Source organism: Heterodontus francisci, chromosome 10 (assembly GCF_036365525.1).
Source record: "Heterodontus francisci isolate sHetFra1 chromosome 10, sHetFra1.hap1, whole genome shotgun sequence".
In the NCBI taxonomy this organism is placed as follows: domain Eukaryota; kingdom Metazoa; phylum Chordata; class Chondrichthyes; order Heterodontiformes; family Heterodontidae; genus Heterodontus; species Heterodontus francisci.
In genome coordinates this window covers 41,782,857-41,803,192 of record NC_090380.1, presented here as the reverse complement: position 1 = coordinate 41,803,192, position 20,336 = coordinate 41,782,857, and the positions used below count along the sequence as shown (strand labels likewise).

The 20,336-nt window shown below is 42.4% G+C and overlaps 1 protein-coding gene across 5 annotated transcripts in view; it reads right to left on the bottom strand.

Moving 5' to 3' along the window:
- Positions 1–2,106: 2,106 nt before the first annotated feature.
- b4galt4 (UDP-Gal:betaGlcNAc beta 1,4- galactosyltransferase, polypeptide 4) overlaps positions 2,107–20,336 on the bottom strand; it is a 45,378-nt gene continuing 27,148 nt past the window's right edge. For all 5 annotated transcript variants that reach the window (XM_068040493.1, XM_068040494.1, XM_068040492.1 and 2 more), the window contains 3 exons: positions 14,878–15,000; positions 11,447–11,551; positions 2,107–9,168 (listed from right to left, as the gene is read on the bottom strand). In XM_068040493.1, the coding sequence (XP_067896594.1) occupies positions 9,015–9,168; positions 11,447–11,551; positions 14,878–15,000 (382 nt within the window). In that variant the 3' untranslated portion in view covers positions 2,107–9,014. The remainder of the gene's footprint in view (positions 9,169–11,446; positions 11,552–14,877; positions 15,001–20,336) is intronic.

Genomic DNA, 20,336 nt, shown 5'->3' with positions numbered 1-20,336 from the left:
TTTTTTTTAAAAAAAACTTACTAAACTGCAATTAAAAAAACAAGGTAACAGTTTCCAACAGCACCTTGAAATTCAGTCGCAATGTGGGAAGACTGTCTGAACAAGAATAATTGAAGGTCATTCATATTTGAGTTAGGGATGTGGCCAGTTGTGTGGGTAGTGAGTTCGATGGACAGACGTAAAAGATAGGAGAATTGGACATGGTGTAGTTACGTGCGTTACTTACTCCTGCCCAAAATTCTGCAATCTTTCAAGCTATGCAATTTATTTATTCCTGGATTATGGGTCTAGCTGGGCACTGTGGTGGAAACTCCAGGCCACCAAGATTAAAACTATACTTATGTTTTTCACCAATTGTTGACGAGCAGAGCAAGCCCAAAGCAACACTTCCTCACACCCAGATTCCTGTAAGGATTCCATTCAATTCTCTAAATTTCTCTGTCTCCAACGCATCTGTTCTGATGATGCAACCTTCCACAACAGCGCTGCTGCTATGTCTTTCTTTTTCCTCAACCAAGGATTCCCCCCCGCCACCACACCCACTGCAGTTCAGGGCCTGACAACCATGACCAGCCCATTTCCGCATTTCTGCCCTCACCCCTTCCCCTCCCTCCCAGAAACACGACAGGTTTCCCCTTGTCCTCACTTTCCACCCCTTCAGCCTCCACATCTAAAGGATCATCCTCTGTCATTTCCGCCACCTCCAGCGTGATGCCACTACCAAACGCATCTTCTCCTGTCCTCCTATCAGCTTTCCCCAAGAGTTCGTTCCCTTCACGACATCCTGGTCCACTCATCCATTAGCCAAGATACCTTGTCCACTTCCCATGCAATCGCAGGTGTAATACCTGTCTTTTTACCTCCTCTCTCCTCCCTACCCAAGGCCCCAAACACTCCTTTCAGCTGAAACAGCAATTTACTTGTACTTCTTTCAACTTAGTCTACCATATTCGCTGCTCACAATGTGGTCTCCTCTACAATGGGGAGATCAAACACAGATTGGGTGACCGCTTTCCAGAACACCTCTGCTCAGTCCAAAAGCATAACCCCAAGCTTCTGGTTGCTTGCATTTCAACACACCCTCCTGCTGTCATGCCCACATGTCTGCCCTTGGTGTGCCGCAGTGTTCCAATGAACATCAAAGCAAGCTTGAGGAACAGCACCTCATTTTCCGATTAGGCACTTTACAGCCTTCTGGACTGAACATGGAGTTCAATAATTTCAGAGCATGACTGGCCTTAAAATTATTTTTTTGTTGCATCTTTTTTTTTTAAAACCATGTGCCTGCCTTAAACTGGGTTTTTTATGTTTGTGCTTTTGGCTAGGGCTGTTCAATATTCTGTCATTAGCACTCTCTCTGCACTCATGCTTGTCTTTCACTACACCATTAGCACACACTGCCTTTACTCCATGACCTCATCAATTAATCTCTCCAGCCCTCTGTCCTATCACATACCTTCCCTTTAGTTCTCTTCCCCCCTCTCCCACTCCCACCCGTGTCCCCCACCCCCAGCTTTACTTGCTTAAAACCTATTATATTTCTAACCTTTGCCAGTTCTGACTAAAGGTCACAGACCTGAAATGTTAACTCTGCTTCTCTCTCCACAAATTCTGCCAGACCAGAGTATTTCTGGTTTTATTACTAATTGCTGATCTATACATGGTTGGGAAAATGTCCCAGTTGCACAACCCAAGTGTCTCAGTGTTAAGCAGGGAGTTTGACCCGACACTGGAGCTTACTGAGAAATGTGCTTTGGATAAGTGGAAGAGAAAAACAGGTGGGGCAGGAAGAAAGCAGATACTCTCCACAGGAGACTGACTCCTTTAAAAGAAAAAGCCTACAGTCTCACTAGGTCATAAAGTAGCATTCCTTTTGCTCATAACTTTTCACACTTTTATATTTCTACTACCTTGAATGTTCACTTCTTTAGATCAACTTAATTCTATGTTGGTGGGCTATGACTTGGTGACTGACATTTACTCTGCGTGCAAATTATCAGGACTCCAATGCAACAACACTTTAGCATGAATATAGCTGTGAGCCTTTACATCAACTGAAAAACGATGGACACTAAAGTGTTTTTATATTTAAATTTTATTCACATGAACAGACCATTTTAAAAAGATATGTAAGCAATTTTGTAGAAACACAGGACATACTTTTTAAACCATTAAGGGAAAGATAGGCACAAAAATCACGGATGATTTTAAAAAGTCGAGATTTTTTTTTTTAAAAACACATATTTGCAGAGACTGAGAAAATGGTCCCATATACAGTATGGAAATGAAATCTGTGAACGAGGATAATTACTTCATCTCAGAGAAATCTAAAAACAAGCACATACAACTGGAAAGGAAGACTCTAATAAAACCATCGAGCCAAAGGTGTGGTCGTTTGTTTTTCACTGAATGTTTATGTAAAAAGATATCTTGCAAAGTACTTACCCATCTTTCACACCTGTCATTTTTGTAATGAAAATTCAACAAAATATATTTTTTCTCTAAATAGTTAGAAAATATTCTTAATTACAGCAGTTCTGTTGCCAAATGAATTACCCAATTAAAAAACAAATTATTCTCTGTAGCTTCTCTAGTAGTCATAATAAACCATCATTTTGGAAAACAACTCATTCACCCCAACTGATCACCAAATTTAAAACTTATGATTGATAACCTATAAAATAAAGGAAGGTTTACTGCAAAACAGTCCTTCCTGGTCAATGGGATCATACGATTTATTTAATGCTGTTTGCAGTGTAATGAAATTAAGTTTCTATTAACCAACAAAAAAAACTTCAATGACTGAGAGTCAATCAAAAGCCAAATGTTGAGATTGAAACAGGTGAATTAAACTTGTCCAGAGAGTCCTGTACAACTATAAAATCACTTTTCATGGGCTGGGATAAAGTATCAATGCTCATCGTCCACAACTCATTTGCACAGAGAAGAGATTTTAAAACCAGTCTAGGAAGTAATAAAAGGGAAGAAGTTTCCCCAGTGAATGGCAGTTAACGGTAAAACATCATGCCACATCTGGGGAATATTTACTGATGTTATTCATAAACATTTCAGGAATTTTATTTAAACAACATTCCATGAGCTACAAAAATTGCTTTGGGCCAGACTTCCCCACCATTCCTGATGTTAAATGACCAGGATTTTCACAACTATGATCAAGGAAGTTGATGGGAAGTTCTAGTTCCTGGAAAAAGACAAGTAAATGGGATTTCAGCCGCACTTCTGCTCAAATTACGCGGCCAAAAGAGGAGCTCAGAGAAAATTCTTACTGCTTGAGCAACACCAGTTTGCTTAAAAATCTCAAAAAGGTCAGAAGAACTGTTGAGCTATTCTGAATAATAAATTACTCTGCATGAAACACTTGGCCTACCTATACCTTTTGAAATAGTCTACTTTCTCATTCCACATTAGACGGAACTTACTATAGGGGGCCACATGTTTAGGGTGACATTTTTCAGGTATGGTTGGTTTGGGTGAGAGTACAAAAATCAGAATTCAATTTGGAGATACTATAATTAACTGAAGGGAAGAACATTTCTTAAAAAGGAACTAAAATCGGTCAGGTTCCTCAATATCTTTGGGATCAATTTTAACTGTTCCCGTCAGGCAGAAAATGGGCAGCAGTGGATTGGCTGTCCATGTTACACCACACCTGATTTTTCTTTCGATTGACTTTAATGGATAGGAAAATTGAGTGCAGTGAAAGATAGACAGCCAACCAGCTGAAGTCACCCTCTTTGCTGCAATATTAACAAAGTAATGAATTGACACAGTATTTGACTGAAGACAAAAAGGTGAAAGTTCATCATGATAACCTCACTATAAAAACAAATGAGCAATGTATACAATCTGTCACAGGCATGTCAAGGCATTTCACATTTAATGGCCTACAAATTGGCCCAAGTATTTCCATGTTTAATGGAAATAGTTACATCACTATGGCAGAGCAGTGATGCAACACTTCCATTGAGCAACATGCTAAAAGTCAGCTTTTTAACCACAGAACATTAACAATGTTCTCATTGATATCCACCTGTAGGAACAGCACTGACATTAATCTAACATTTTATTAAAGTTCAAGGCTCCTCCCTATAACAATTATACATATCCTCATATCAAATTGCTATCCTATCAATGGTTAGATACAGCCAATATGAACTACTAATTTCATTAAAAATTAACAGTTTGTGTATGGATTTATAAAAATATTTCTACATCAGCTTTCTAAAATCCTTAAGACTAGAATAGGCTAATGAAAATTGTAAAGAGACTTGAGATATAATAAATAAGATATTGATATTGCACATTAAACCACTCACAGCTCCAGTACTATATTTTCTCCTCCTTCACCCAGAGTAATGTGGTAGTTGCATTAGGGAGATAAAGGGAGCAAAAATTAATTTGTGCTGCAAAGGCAGCTCACGCCAAACCAAGAGGCCTGGCGATCAATGAAAATCAGACTTCAGGTTTCGTTGTTACAATTGGGGCAAGCTGCTTGCGCTTGCTGTGCCTCCTCAGGTAGCTTGCAAACGGGACACCTTGATTTCAAGCCACTTGCCTTGCTGGTAGCAGCCTCGGGTCAAGTCCCTGGGGGTTGAGGTGGTCATAGAGAGATACAGCACCGAAACAGGCCCTTCGGCCCACCGAGTCTGCACCAACCATCAACCACTCATTTATACTAATCCTACATTAATCCCATTTTCCCTCTCACATCCCCATCCTCCCTCAATTCTCCTACCACCTACCTACACTAGGGGCAATTTTTTTGTTTACAACGGCCAATTTATCCATCAACCCGCAAGTCTTTGGCATGTGGGAGGAAACCGGAGCACCCGGAGGAAACCCATGCAGTCACAGGGAGAACTTGCAAACTCCGCACAGGCAGTACCCAGAACCGAACCCGGGTCGCTGGAGTTGAGACTGCGGTGCTAACCACTGCGCCACTGTGGTGTTAAATCACAATGTCTGTGAAATCAGATGAGCACTCCTCTTTCTCCTCACTCCGTGGAAGACGCACTTTAAAAAAACATTACTCTTGCTTGGTGCACACAGAGGCTTCTGAAGAATCCTGCGCCAGAGCAAGCCCAACATCTGTTCCTCTCCTCAATGACCAATTTGACAATGGGGTCCTTTCTTAAGGGGCCTACTGCTTGCTAAAGGCAGCTGCCTGGGTTGCCTGAAAGATGGGCCCCATAAATTTGGCAGTGGAACTAATGCCTGGGCAGATTAGGGTGCATGTCATCCCACTATTTGGTATATTTTACACAAATTGTTCAGGGGTAGAATAGATGCGAAACATAGAAACTTCTACCACAAACATTACACAGCAATGTAGCAGTTTCAATGTATCTACAATCTCAGGTACCCAAATCATGTATACTGACCACTGAATAATAATCTGCTGTTTATTTTATTTTACCCCCAGATCTAAGAATTTTCCATCTATATTTTTCTGGAACCCCAGTAAAAGACCATGAGAAACTGATGTGATTATATTTTATAGTTATCATGCTAAAAAGAAAACAGTAATTGCTATAAAATGGAATACTTTTCCTCTTGCACAGCCAATTTTCTATTCTTACTGCTAGGTATGTATCAGTTAAAGGTTAACCAATGTTGGCCAGATTCCTTAACCCTGCCTCCTAATCTGCCCCCTAAATTGGACAACCCTCTTACTACACTGCCTGCATTATGTCCAGCAATTGCAACAGCTGCTAACTTCTATGATGATACAGGAAGGCAAATTCAGCAATCACAAGTTCCCAGCACTAAGCTGCACTCAAAGGATACACAGGTCAAAGACAGTTCGATGATGCACTGTCACTCAAACCTATACTCCCTTAAAGAAACCCCTCCATCCTGACAACAGGTCTTAGGGCCAATGCAAGAACACTGCATCAGTGGGCCATTCCCTGTCCTCATTTGTAACATCAACTATTGTGGTCTGAGTAAGAACACCAATTAGTGCCACTTTTCTGCTGTAGAGCTATAGGACTCTCACAGTATACAGACACAGTGCTGGGTGGGGGGGGGGGGGGGGGTGGTGAAGAGAAGGGGACGCATGCAGCAAGTCAGACACAGGCACATTTTAATCTCATCAGTCTAGACTGAATTCAAACCCAGATTCCAGAGATGAAAGGTCAGTGTCCAACCCACTCCACTTCCTGGATTCCTAACCTCCTTAATGTGCCAGAACAGCTGCCCTGCAACACTCAGCTCAGAGTCTTAGAATGGAAACTGGCAGAGTTCAAGATTTCAATTGGAGGAAGATCGATGGGTTTCTCCAAATTAACATATAAACATGGTTTTGGCTAAGGATACGATTGCCAATCAGAAGGAAATTACTGGTGACTACATTTACTTTCAATATTGTGTAGGCAAGATATAAATCAAAAGAGAACATTTAATGTAACAAAGAATCTCTAGCAGGGTGTAATTTGTGTTATTGATAGCCTTTGCATTACTGCACATCATATAATAGCATCACAATTTCAATGGACAACTAAAGAAATTCCAGCATAGGCTCCTTCACCACTAAAACACAAAACTAGTTTTACAACGCCACGTCATGACTCATTTAACTAGATATAAGCGAGCTATGGATAGTAAACTTGTGGATTGTGACAAGGATCAGCTGAGCCCGCTGCGATGTTCAGGCAGGATTTAGTGGAGCCAGCACTGGGTTGAAAAGGCAGTGGGAGCCCCACCTCAGCCAGAGCCCCTGTCATATTTCACACCCCCCAGGTATATTTAACACGTGCCCGGGATCTCCATCCCTTTAAAAGGAGGAGGATCCCGTCTCCAAGAAGGCCGGCAGCTCACTAGAATCGGCAGCACCACCAGGAGCAGATGCCACTGCTGGTACTGCAAGAATCCTAGGAACCAGGCCCAGCGCTGGAGACCCAGACCCAAGGTAAGTGAGGCAGGGTTGCCGGGGCCAGTCCGGCAGGCCCCAGCGATGGGGGGGGCGGGGGGGGGGGAGGGAGGGTGGGCATTGAGTACAGGGGGAGAGGGAGTTCAAGGAGCTGGGTGGTTTCCACCAGGGGCCCTCTATGGGCCACAGAGAAGGTACCCCCCACCCCCACAAGCCAGCAAGGTGGTCGCCTAGTTTTACTGGGTGACCTCCCCGCGTGGCGGACCCCACCCCTCCCCAACCTGCTGCTGGAATGGGAAGAGGTCCTTAATGGGCTATAGACCTCTTTGGAACCTCAATTGGCCCCTGGGAAGGCCATTTCTGGAATATCCCGCCCCGACTAAATTTTGATGCGACGAGCCCCCACCATTCCCCCCTCCTGCCTCCTAGCCCATCTTCGCTGGGGGTGGGTGGGGGGTTGGGGGGGGCAGGGGAAAAAAAAGAGAACCATTAAATTCAACCCTTCATGTGCACTCTTGTGTCATCAAGTTATGGGTGCAGTTCAAGCCATCCATCATAAAAGAAAATGCTATGATTAGGCATACTTATCAAAGGGATATATTGTGTAAGTGGTATTATGTTTCAGTGGTGAAGGGGCTACAGTGATCTTCCACTGTATAGCTGTGCTGACACATGATGGTATTTATACAGTAACAACTTCTAAGACACCCAGAAATACAAATTACACAACTGGAGGCTCTGGATTTCTATTGAACGTTCTTTAGTAGTTTGATGATGAAAATTTGAGGAGGTGAACTTTACAAAGTATCAGAGTCCACAATAACATCATTATTCTCAGCAAGCAATAATTGATGGTAATCCATGATAGCCAAATAAGTGAGCAGAGAGTGAGCTGACCAGAAGAGCAGCATAACAGAAAATAATATACCTTGGTTATAAGAAGCAGTCCAAGAAAGAGTCTGAAAGTAATTACTTGCACCCACAGCTTTGGTTCTCTTAATTCCAGTGAATTTGCGTGGTTTTTGTCATCCTAAGAAAGCTTTGTTGAAAAGAAACACTTCTGGGAGACAAAACTGACACAACAAAATATTGTCCAGTGATTACAGAACGGGAAGTGCTCACATCACTCCTGTAAACTCAGAGCTTGGAGTCCAGGGAGAAAGGTTTCACAGCTAGTTCACCATGTGTGTCCTCAATCATTAGTTGCTAATAGCACTTTTTTTTTTTTAAAAAGAGATACAGCACTGAAACAGGCCCTTCAGCCCATCGAGTCTGTGCTAACCAATAACCACCCACTTATACTAACCCTACAGTAATCCCATATTCCCTACCACCTACCTATTCTAGGGGCAATTTACAATGGCCAATTTACCTATCACCTGCAAGTCTTTGGCTGTGGGAGGAAACCAGAGCACCCGGCGAAAACCCACACGGTCACAGGGAGAACTTGCAAACTCCGCACAGGCAGTACCCAGAATCGAACCCAGGTCCCTGGAGCTGTGAGGCTGCGGTGCTAACCACTGCGCCGCCCCTGTTGGATTACCACATCTAAGATAACTGATGGTGCAGGAAAGCACTGATTGGAGTCTTCAAAACAGAATAAAATATACCGTCACCAAGTCCAAAACCTCAATACAATTGCCTAACATACTTGAAAAAAGTTTTATTTCTTCTTGGGGTATGGGCAGCACTGGCAAGGGCAGTAATTATTACCCATCCCTGGGTGCCTTTGAGAAGGTGTTGCTGAGCTGCTATCTTCAACTGCTGCAGTCCATATAGTGAAGGTAGTCCCATGTGCTCTTGGGTAGGGAGTTGCAGGATTTTGATCCAGAAATTCTCAACACCCAGATTAAACTTTAAAGGTATACTGTGTTTGAGCAATTTCTATTTGCCTTTTTCATCTAAATCTAGTACCATCTGACAGGTATCAGTTGAAAAAATGGTTCACGTTTCAATGCACGTTCCTGTTGATTTCCAGACAACATATAAAATGTCACATATGTAGTTAGAGAAGGTTGCATAGCCTGAAGATTTATTCATTTATCTCAAAATGAGAATCTATGCAACAGCTGAAAAGCAGTCAACCATCCGTAAGCCATTAGTGTAAGAAGAAATGCTGCATTTAGGTAGCAACTTCTGGATTGTGCTGAGGATCACCTATGTCCACTGTGATGTTAATATACAAGGGTTTATGTTCTAGTGTTAGCACATTGTAGACACAGGAGTTCAAACCATCTTTGCTCCAGACTTGTCGAACTTGCTTTAGCAGTATCATCCTGTGAAGGTGGAGAGAGGCATGAGAACTGGATGATGATCAAAAAAAAAATACATATTTACTGAGCAAGTAGAAGTACTAGAACATTAAATACACCTACAACAAAGATCTTAGAGGGTGGGGGTGAAGATAAAAATCAAACCACAAAAGTAAATTTAAAACACACATGATAGGTTAATTGGCCATTATAAATTGTCACTAGTATAGGTAGGTGGTAGGGAAATAGAGGGACAGGTGGGGATGTGGTAGGAATATGGGATTAGTGTAGGATTAGTATAAATGGGTGGTTGATGGTCGGCACAGACTCGGTGGGCCAAAGGGCCTGTTTCAGTGCTGTATCTCTAAACTAAACTAAACTAAACATATTAGGAAGGAATTCCTTTATAGAAAGTATGATAAATGCAGTTGAGACAAAGATATTAGGAAGGCAGTTGGTGCTATAATTGGAAAGCAACTACACTTGGAAAGTTAGAGCATTAGAGAGGTGAGCCAGAAGATTTTCTTGCCCCTGGCTTTTCTTATGCTCAGCATTAGTTCCAGCAAAGTTCTATTAAAGCTGGAGGAGAAGCTCAAACTTGGATAAAAATCTCTGATCAGAAGAAATAACTTGCGCTGAATTAGTTATCCATTTACACGATTAGTTAAGAGTTATAGATAGAGTCATAGAGTTATACAGCACAGAAACAGGCCCTTCGGTCCATCGTGTCTGTACCAGTCATCAAGCACCTAACTATTCTAATCCCATTTTCCAGCACTTGGCCCGCAGCCTTGTATGCTATGGTGTTTCAAGTGCTCATCTAAATACTTCTTAAATGTTGTGAGGGCTCCTACCTCTACCACCTCTTCAGGCAGTGCATTCCAGATTCCACCCTCTGAGTGAAAACATTTTTCCTTAAATCCCCAGTAAACCTCCTGCCCTTTACCTTAAATCTATGCCCCCTGGTTATTGACCCCTCCATTAAAGGTAAAAAGTTTCTTCCTATCTAACCTATCAATGCCCCTCATAATTTTGTACACCTCAATCTGGTCCCCCCTAAAACAACCCTAGCCTATCCAGTCTCTCTTCATAGCTGAAATGCTCCAGCCCAGGCAGCACCCTGGTAAATCTCCTCTGCACCCTCTCCAGTGCAATCACATCCTTCCTATAGTGTGGTGCCCAGAACTGTACACAGTACTCCAGCTGTGGAATAACTAGCGTTTTATACAGCTCCATCATAACCTCCCTGCTCTCATATTCTATACCTCAGCTAATAAAGGCAAGTATCCCATATGCCTTCCTAACCACCTTATCTACCTGTGCTGCTGCCTTCAGTGATCTATGGACAAGTACACCAAGGTCCCTCTGACCTTCTGTACTTCCTAGGGTCCTACCACCCATTGTATATTCCCTTGCCTTGTTAGTCCTCCCAAAATGCATCACCTCACACTTCTCAGGATTAAATTCCATTTGCCACTGCTCCGCCCATCTTAACCAGCCCAAAATTTTAGTTTCTGCTGAGAGGACTACAATGACTTGGCAAGGAAAACAAAGAAATCTGATTGCATGGCTCCAAAAATACACAAAAGCGAGGAGGCAAAATGGAGAGAGCTAGACACAAACAATAATGTATAACGCAACAAATCTGCAAAAGGTATACCTGGTCTTTTCATTTACCACAATATAAAACACAAATTGGTTCTTAAAAGGAAAAATATATTTTGAACTAGACTGAAGCTGTTACTGTACTACTGCAACATTCTTTTAGAATTTTTTTTTATTTCTTCAGGTAATTGATCAGTTCTGGGGCAGGATGACAGAGCCTATTTTTTAAAACATCATTCCAATGCAATTTATAAAGTGAATACAGTGAAACATAATAGACAGCAACAATTGTTGAAGAGACAGATTTAAAGTTGATACAAGACATGTTGATTTAATGGTAATAGGGATTGGTGCGGAGCCATGTATTCAAAAAGATTAGCATGTCAGGATTTGAAGCAGCACAAAACGATGCAATCACAATTGCCCTGAAAAGGCTATAAAAAAATTGACGTTTACAAAAATTGTAGCAAATCTTTCAAGATCATAGTACATATCTACATATCTGTCAGCATATTTGCATTAAGGACAAAAAACAATTTTAGCCCCAGACATAAAAACACCACAGATGCTTTACAACATGATGACATTGTGACCAGAGTACATCTTAGATCTAAGACACCAAATTATTATTTTATAAAATAAAAGCAAAAATGGGGTTGACCAGCTCCCACTGAACTAAGTTTCCATCCCAACCCACCTTTCACGGTTGATTTCATTTCCTTGATCCCTTGTGTGGAAAGTCATTGTATATCTGGCAACTTCAGGAGAGGGGCGGACAATTTTCATTTTTTGCAGCTCAACTCTGGAAGAAAAAATTGATTTTGGTACAAAGCACTTAAACGTGACAAATAAAATTACACTTTTGATTGAGTTAATACATGGCAATGCATTACAGTAATCATGTTAACCTTTTAAATATATATTTTAATCCACATGAATGCAACCAGTTTTTCTCTTTTCCTGTTCTCCAGCCTTATAGTGTGATTTAATACAGCAATAAATCACCATCATCTGTATGTAAAAACACCTTATACCATCACATTGGAGGACATGCTTGGGGGAAGAGAGCTGCCTCCAGTGCTTTTCAGTATACAGACCTTGAACCCACACTAAAAATTTAGCAACGCAAAGTTAGTTCTTCAGTGAGGTAAAATAAATGGAACATTTTCATGAGTAATAACTTACTTGGAAATACTTTCAATAAATTATTTTCTGGTTGAAGAGAGGGCATCAAATAAGATGCACCATCTTACAGGTTGGTATAGTAGTCAGATTCATAGCTAAATTATATAAATCACAACCCAAGTAACTCGCTCAGAGAACAGGGAGAAGTTCTAATCAATGGTTGACCTGCCTACCATCTTCCATACCATTCTCTGCAATTATTATCAATCTGCAGCACTAACAAACACATAATCTCCACAAAGACCACTATGTATGCTGGACTCGGGGGAACTGCATTTTCAACCTCAGCCTTCAACTTCCATGCAGTCTCTACCTCTTCCTTCACAGTTTCAAGGGTTCACACTCCCAACAGTGCCAACCTTCTTTGTTGCACCTCCTGCAGCAAGAACTCCCAAGGCACCACTGGCGTGATTCCGTGCACACAGGAAGCCTATGGAAAGGGACCTGCCGCAGGAGAGCACAGCCTTAATTACACCAGACTCAAAACTGGGCCTAAGATCTCAGTCTCACCTTCCCTCTACAATTCCTTTTTGCACAAAAAGCATGGGAGATGTCTCTTAATTCAGTTTAACTAGTTGTATAAATAGCATTTTTGTTAAAATATAGAGGGTAAAATTTCAAATGAATGTTAAATGTTCTTATTCAATTAACTAATTTCAAGGTGCTAGACCACTCTAGTTATTCTATACGGCACCATCTTAAAGGCAGTGGTATCTCTCCAACTATATTACAAATAGAACTTCAGATGGAATTGCCTATTGCCTATCCCAATGCTAAATTTGATGTTCTTGGGTCTTTGCTTCAAGAAGTGCAATACCAAGCAAGAAGTTTCAGAAGATGGAATTGTAATCAAATGGCCACAGCACCTTAATCATTGGCAAATTGTGGTCAAATTAAAAACTCTACTATTGTTATCAAATCAGTTACGAGGTTACAGAAAGGCCTGTTGGATATATTTAACTAATTAATTAGCAGGCAAAACACCTCAGGTACTCCTGACAAGGAGCAGCACTTACAGGGACTCCTGGTCAGGAAACTACAAGCTTGCAGCGTCTGACTTTCCATCTAGGTAAATGGATGCAAGGTGAAAAAAAAAAGTAATAAGTCAGGTCCTGCAGGCCTGGTGATTTACTTGCAAGCAGGCTAAAGGAGTACCACTCCAAAACAGGAGGAGTACCTGATCAGGGAATCAACTCTCATGACCAGGTCCAATACGATGGTCAGCTGTGGCCAAAATTAATCCATCTATTGCCGGATTATTTGAAATGGAGGCCACATCCAACTTTTTGCAATAACCAGTAATATTAGGGTACCTTTAGACAGGTTTACTAGTGCCCAGTTTATTGCTAAATTCATATATTTCAATGATTATAAATAAGACCTGGTGAACACTCAAATCAATTCAGCACTCCCCTTTCTTCAGTGAAGGAAGTTACATTTACATTTATGTAAATTTGCCTGCTTACATAAAACAGATTACTCACTTTTCATACAGTTAAACATTTCACAGTACTTTACATTTAGCAAAGTAGCAAAGATATAATCCATTTGAAAGATAACTAAACAGCCAGTTTAGTTGAGCACAACTTCAACAGGACTTGAACACATAATCTAGCCTAATATTTCAGTCTAATACTGATGCATTACACAGAAATGACAGGCCGAATGGACCATTTGTGCTAAGTGACCTATGTCAATGACTATGCTTCACACAAGCCTTCTCCCACTGCACATCATCTCATCTTCTCAGCATATCAACTTCTACCATGGATGTTATGACTTCTGTCAGTGAGGTCTTAGCACTAGAATGGGGAGAGAGCTCTCTTCCCTACCTCCAAATTATTGGGGCAGAAACCGAGTATGTTGGGATTTCATTGCTTAACGTGCCATCTTTCAAATTATGCGTTAAACCAAGGCCCCACCTGTTTACCCAGGAGGATATAACAAGTATGAAATATGCCACCTTGTTTGCTTTTTAAGAGGAGGAGTATACTTCACAGTGTTCATCTCTTAACCACCACCACTAAAACAGATTATCTGGTCACTTTTCTAATTTGCGAGAACTGTCTGCTGCATTTGTTTATAAAATGTAAAAGTAAAATATTGACAAGAAATAGGAGTCGACGACCATATGGCCCATCGAGCCTGCTCTGCCATTCAATACGATCATGGCTGATCTTGGGCTCCAATTCCACTTTCCTGCCCACTCCCCATATCCCTTGATTTCCTGAGAGACCAAAAATCTGTCTATCCCAGCCTTAAATGTATTCAACGATGGAGCATCCACAACCCTCTGGGGGTAGAGAATTCCAAAGATTCACAACCCTTTGAATGAAGTAATTTCTCCTCATTTCAGTCCTATATGATCAGTCCCTTATCCTGAGACTGTGTCCCTGTGTTTTAGATTCCCCGACCAGTGGAAACAATCTGAGTGTCTACCCTGTCCAGCCCCTTCAGAATCTTATATGTCTCAATGAGATCACCTCATTCTTCTAAACTCCAGAGAATATAGGCCCGACTTACTCAGCCTCTCTTCATAGGACAACCCCCTCATTCCAGCGACCAATCTAGTGAACCTTAACAATACCGCCTCCAATACAAACATATCTTTTCTTAAATGTAGAGACCAAAACTGCACACAGTATTCCAGATGTGGTCTCACCAAAACCCTGTACAAATGTAGCAAGACCTCTTTATTCCTGTACTCCAATCCCCTTGCAATAAAGGCCAACATGCCATTTGACTGAACTGCTTCGGACGTGGTAAGCGCAATGTAAATCCAAGCTTTTTTCTTTAATAAAATCCTGTATGTAGTGTCAAATAGATATATTAAGTCAGGGGTCTGCAACCTTAATGACAAGAAAAACCATTTTTTTTTAAAAATTGTAGTCAAAATGCAATATCCTAAGAGCCGCAACACAGGTACTCGAGTTACTGACTTACCTTATGCGAAGATCGTCGTCCTCACCACCCCAACCCCAATAACGATTAGAAAACCCATTGACTCGGGTGAACTGATTCTCGGTCATTGCTGTTGCTCCACCGAAGTACCCTTTGTAGCGCAACCTGGTGTTTGGAAAAATATGCATTGGGAAATGTTATTTAATGTGCATTTTTTCTGCAAAGAGATAATTCGGCTAGATTGTATATTAGAGAAATCTGCAGGCAGTGTTGAAATGACATGGACTCAACTGGCTGCAAAGAGAGCACTATTTCCCCAGTTAAAAACCCCAGTTGAAAGCCATTGCCCAATGATCTTCACCACATTTGTCCCTAGGTTACAATAAGTATAATGAAAGAATACTGAAAACTCATTACAATCTTCAAGAGTTTTTAAACCCTTCATCCCAAAATGTATGGTAAGTCTGCAGTATAGTTAACAATTGGTGCAACAAATTTAAAGCATGACATGTTCAGCATGCTGAAAGTAAACACAATAACTGTATGCTTGCAGTCATGTGCAGAGATGTAACAATTTTCCATTTAGTTCCAATTTCAAACTTGATAAGAAATAAAGCTGCACAAGGTATTAGAGCAATGTCCTTTCTCCTTAGAGATCTTTAATAACAGAATATGAAAGCAGAAGGCTCTTAAATAAATTATAGCATTTTTAATGCAATTACCAGGGAGCCATGAGCCAGAACAGAAAACCATTACCAATTTTGTCATTAATTTAGCTATTTAAAGATAAAATATGGAAAATGGAAATATCACCCTCGTACAGCAGTGAGTGTGAGAGACAGGTCAAATTACATTTATCACAGCAATGTGACACACTTGCACTGCAATTTGTTTCTTGGCATTCCCAAGGAGTGTTTCATTTCACCCAAATAAAAAACTGTCAGCACCATATCACTTGCCCTGAAGAAATCATGCTATTTGCCATTAACTAAATTAGTTACCTAGTTTCTGAAGACCAGTCATAACAATTGTTCATCGCCCAAATATGAACTGAAAATGAAGTATATGACCCCCTAATTGAATAAACAATAATACACAGAGCAGTAGTGACTGAGGAAGTGGCATTCAGGACCAAAGTGACATTCAAACCATTCTTGCAGAGAACAAGATGCGCATCACAGCTGTGAAGGAGAGAAACCAAATCAACAACATTCAGAACAGAAGGACAAAGTAGTTTTATTTTTAAGCTTATTTCTTCCAAATCCAATCGCAGATCTCAGAGCACTCAACTTCCAACACACCTTAACTATCCCATCTACTGTAGGATCAGTTGTTAAGGATGTTCTGCTCAATACTACTGTTTCTCAAAGTGAACATCACTGAACGGTTACCCTTTTAATAGGAACATTTATTTTAATGAAACAACCCCACATTTTTTTTTTAGCTACACCCGAGTTTTAAAAAAACTTGCTAGTTTACTGAACTGGGCTTATAGTAAAGACAGTTCTTAGTAAGGCTGCACCCAATTTATTACTGAATTCAGAACAGAATGAGGTATTGCTAGCTTGAATATAAAACAAAACTGAGCACAATTCCAAGGAACCCACAAATGATGCAATGAGATTGGTTCTCACACACTGTCCAATTATATTATACCATACAATGATAATTTGTTGTTTAAGCCTTCAGGTTAACCTAGCCCATGTAGTGCAAACTGAAAAGGCGGGTGGTAAATATGGCAGTCATGCGATTTTCAGGCTGTTCCTGATATTGTCAATTTTGCAGTGATATTTTCAAGTGAAAGGCAACTGCCCCAGGCAGGCAAGGGCCTATTTTAAATGTGAAAGTTACTGCCTGATGACATCAGCATTGCTCCAAGTGGCAGGCATTCCAAACTGTGGCAAAATCCTGATCGGATTGGGATCCGAGAGAGGCACTGAAGAGGAAAGTAAAGAGGCAGTGAGCTGCAGTTCAGTGCATCTTTGGAGTTTTGCTTTGTGTTTTGCCAGGAGAGTTTCCAGCCTGCAGGTCACTTATTTCACCTGCAGAAACTTTATTTGGGTGCTATTATTGCTACTTTCTTCTGCCTGGAGGAAGAGGAGGAGCAGCAGCCCCAGCAATCAGCATCTCTCAGAAGATACCAGGTGAGGGGGTTGCTCAGAGCAGCCTCTATTCACCACACAGGGTATATAGACCAAGAGTCAGTAGCTTGGATCTATCTGAAGAGCAATGCCTCTGAAGGCTGCAATTCTCCACACAGGCTATCGTAGACCTCTGCAGCCTCCTGGATGCCTGCCGGACCACAGGACTACACATTACCAGTGGCTCTCAAAGTCACCACAGTTTTTCCCATTGTCTCTTTCCAACCTGCTACAAGGGACATCACCCGCAGCTCGCAGGTGTGCAGTAAACAGCTATATTTAGCAGGGCACTAATGCCCTGATCGCCAGGGATCAGCAGTATACCATCTTCCTCAATTACCTCAATCAACAGGAGAAACTGTGGGTATTTGCAGCAGTGGCTGGCTTCTGCCACATCCTGGGTGTGATTTACTGCTTAAATCGGTGCACCACCAGGGCACTCCAGTTGAACATTTCCCCATTGGAAATGTCAAACAAAACGAACAAAGTTTGCAAGTCCCAGTGTTGTACATTTTTTTAAAATGTCACATGACCACATCACGAAGAAACCTGCAGGAATATATCCAATGTTGGCCAAAGTGCATATGCAATAAAAGTGACTAATTTTACACCAAGCGCCATGAATTCATTTCTCACCCAAGTGCTCAATCCATAGTGCTTTTATTAAAGAGAAAAGTTTCCTAACTCTTATATTCCCATGAGGTGCACCCCTAGTGGCCTGAACAATGGGAGTGGAAGTCTGCTGCTTGCATCAGAACCCTTCAGATGCTCGTGGCCAGTGAGTTCAGGTTCTCGAGTCTGTGAAAATCTGGTTGCAGGCTGCTGCACCATGGCTACTATCAGGAGCGTGGCCCAGCTGACATCAGCACGGATACTGGTTGAGGGATTGGTGAATGATCAGACATGCTGACATCCCGAGACAGTTTAACACTGCCACACCTGAGAGACTGGAGTTCATCACTTCCATTCATCTGTGGTAGAGCAAACTGCAGAAGTTGAGTGGCACCTTCAAAGCTTCTATTTACTTGATCCAACAATCTATCCAAGGTAGACATGTGTCTGTCCAAGGTAGAGTGCAGTGTTTAGGTACTAATTGTCTGAGCTTCCACCAAAGCTGAAAAGCATGCAGGCCAACTCCTGCTGTGAGAGTCCGATTACATTGGCCCCTCGAGCTGACCACACACTCAACGGTGAACTGGAAAGTGCTTATGCCAACCGAGATGACACTACATTCGACCAGAAGTGACCTCCTCCATACTCCCAGCCATGGTGCTGAAACTCCTTGGCAGGCATTATGTAACTCAGTGATGTCTGCACTTTTCTTTGCATGGTTGAGCCCCCGTATGCCTCATCAGTATCCTCCTGTTCAGAGTGGAGAGGGAGGGCCTCGTGCTCTAGCAAGCTCTCTCCTGGGCTATCCCTTCCACCCAGTTGCTAAACACTGGTGTTAGATCTCTCCCTATGCAGACCCCTCTCTGATTATCAAACACAAATGAATGCCAGCGTATGAACTGTGACTGGGAGGCATTGAGAGCTCGACGATGCATCCTGAACAGAATGTCCCTATTCAGGCGTTTCTAGAAAAGCTTCTTGCTGACACGAGAGCGTACAAGAGAGAGAAAAGGGACAAGTCAGGATGGCAGATAGAGATTGGAAATTAGCAAGTGACAGGCCTGAGAATACTGCTTGAGGTAGTGAAGCCTGCGCTTTACTGAGATGAATGAAATATTACAGGTGATGTCTTGCTGTGGTAAGCTGCCTGCTTGGCCTTCCCCCATGGTAATGTTACAATGACGGCAGTGATGGCTGGAGCCCCTCTCATGCTCTTATTCATCATCATTGCTCGGTGAACTAATTTGTCCACCAGAAAGAGAGGGGGAGAGTCAGTGAACATTGTTGAAAAGGTAACTGGAGACGTGTGGGGCTTGTGCAAACAGTGACTGTGAAGAAGTGGAGATGCAGCAAAATGGCCTGAGGCAAGTGTGATGAATGTAAAGGGAAGCATGCGAGATGTAAAAAAAGCAGTAGCATTGGGGTGGGGGAAGAAGAAAAAAAGGATCGAGCGAGGGATGGGGAAGAGAGAGGGGCAGAGCATGGGGCGGGTGGCAGGGCGGGGTATAAGTGACAGGAGCTGGAGTAGACCACAGGGCCTGTCGAGCCTGCCCCGCCTTTCAGTATCATAGCTGATCTTGGGCTTCAACTCCATTTTCCCAGCCGCTTCCCATATTCCTAGATTCCCTTGGCGACCAAAAATCTATCTATCCCAGCCTTAAACAACTTCAACGATGGAACATCCATAACCCTCTGGGGTAGAGAATTCCAAATATTCACAAACCTTTGAATGAAGACATTTCCCCTCATCTCAGTCCTAAATGATCATTCCTTTATCGTCAGACTGTGCCCCCGTGTTTTAGACTCCCAGCCAACAGAAAACAACGTCTCAGAATCTACCCTGTGAAGCCCTTTCAGAATTTTGTATGTTTCAATGAGATCACTCGAATTCTTCTAAACTCCTAAGAACATAGGCCCAATTTACTCAGCCTCTCATCCCAGGGACCAATCTAGTGAACCTTTGATGTACTGTCTGCATTGCAAGTATCTTCTTCTCTTCTTTGGCCTCCTTATCTCGAGAGACAATGGGTAAGCACCTGGAGGTGGTCAGTGGTTTGTGGAGCAGCGCCTGGAGTGGCTATACAAGCCAATTCTAGAGTGACAGGCTCTTCCACAGGTGCTGCAGAAAAATATGTTTGTCGGGGCTGTTACACAGTTGGCTCTCCCCTTGCGCTTCTGTCTTTTTTCCTGCCAACTGCTAAATCTCTTCGACTCGCCACACTTTAGCCCCGCCTTTATGGCTGCCCGCCAGCTCTGGCGAACGCTGGCAACTGACTCCCACGACTTGTGATCAATGTCACAGGACTTCATGTCACGTTTGCAGACATCTTTAAAGCGGAGACATGGACGGCCAGTGGGTCTGATACCAGTGGCGAGCTCGCTGTACAATGTGTCCTTGGGGATCCTGCCATCTTCCATGCGGCTCACATGGCCAAGCCATCTCAAGCGCCGCTGACTCAGTAGGGTGTATATGCTGGGGATGTTGGCCGCCTCGAGGACTTCTGTGTTGCAGATACGGTCCTGCCACCTGATGCCAAGTATTCTCCGGAGGCAGCGAAGATGGAATGAATTGAGACGTCTCTCTTGGCTGACATACGTTGTCCAGGCCTCGCTGCCAAAGAGCAAAGTAGTGAGGACACAGGCTTGATACGCTCGGACTTTTGTGTTCCGTGTCAGTGCGCCATTTCCCACACTCTCTCTTGGCCAGTCTGGACACAGCAGTGGAAGCCTTTCCCATGCGCTTGTTGA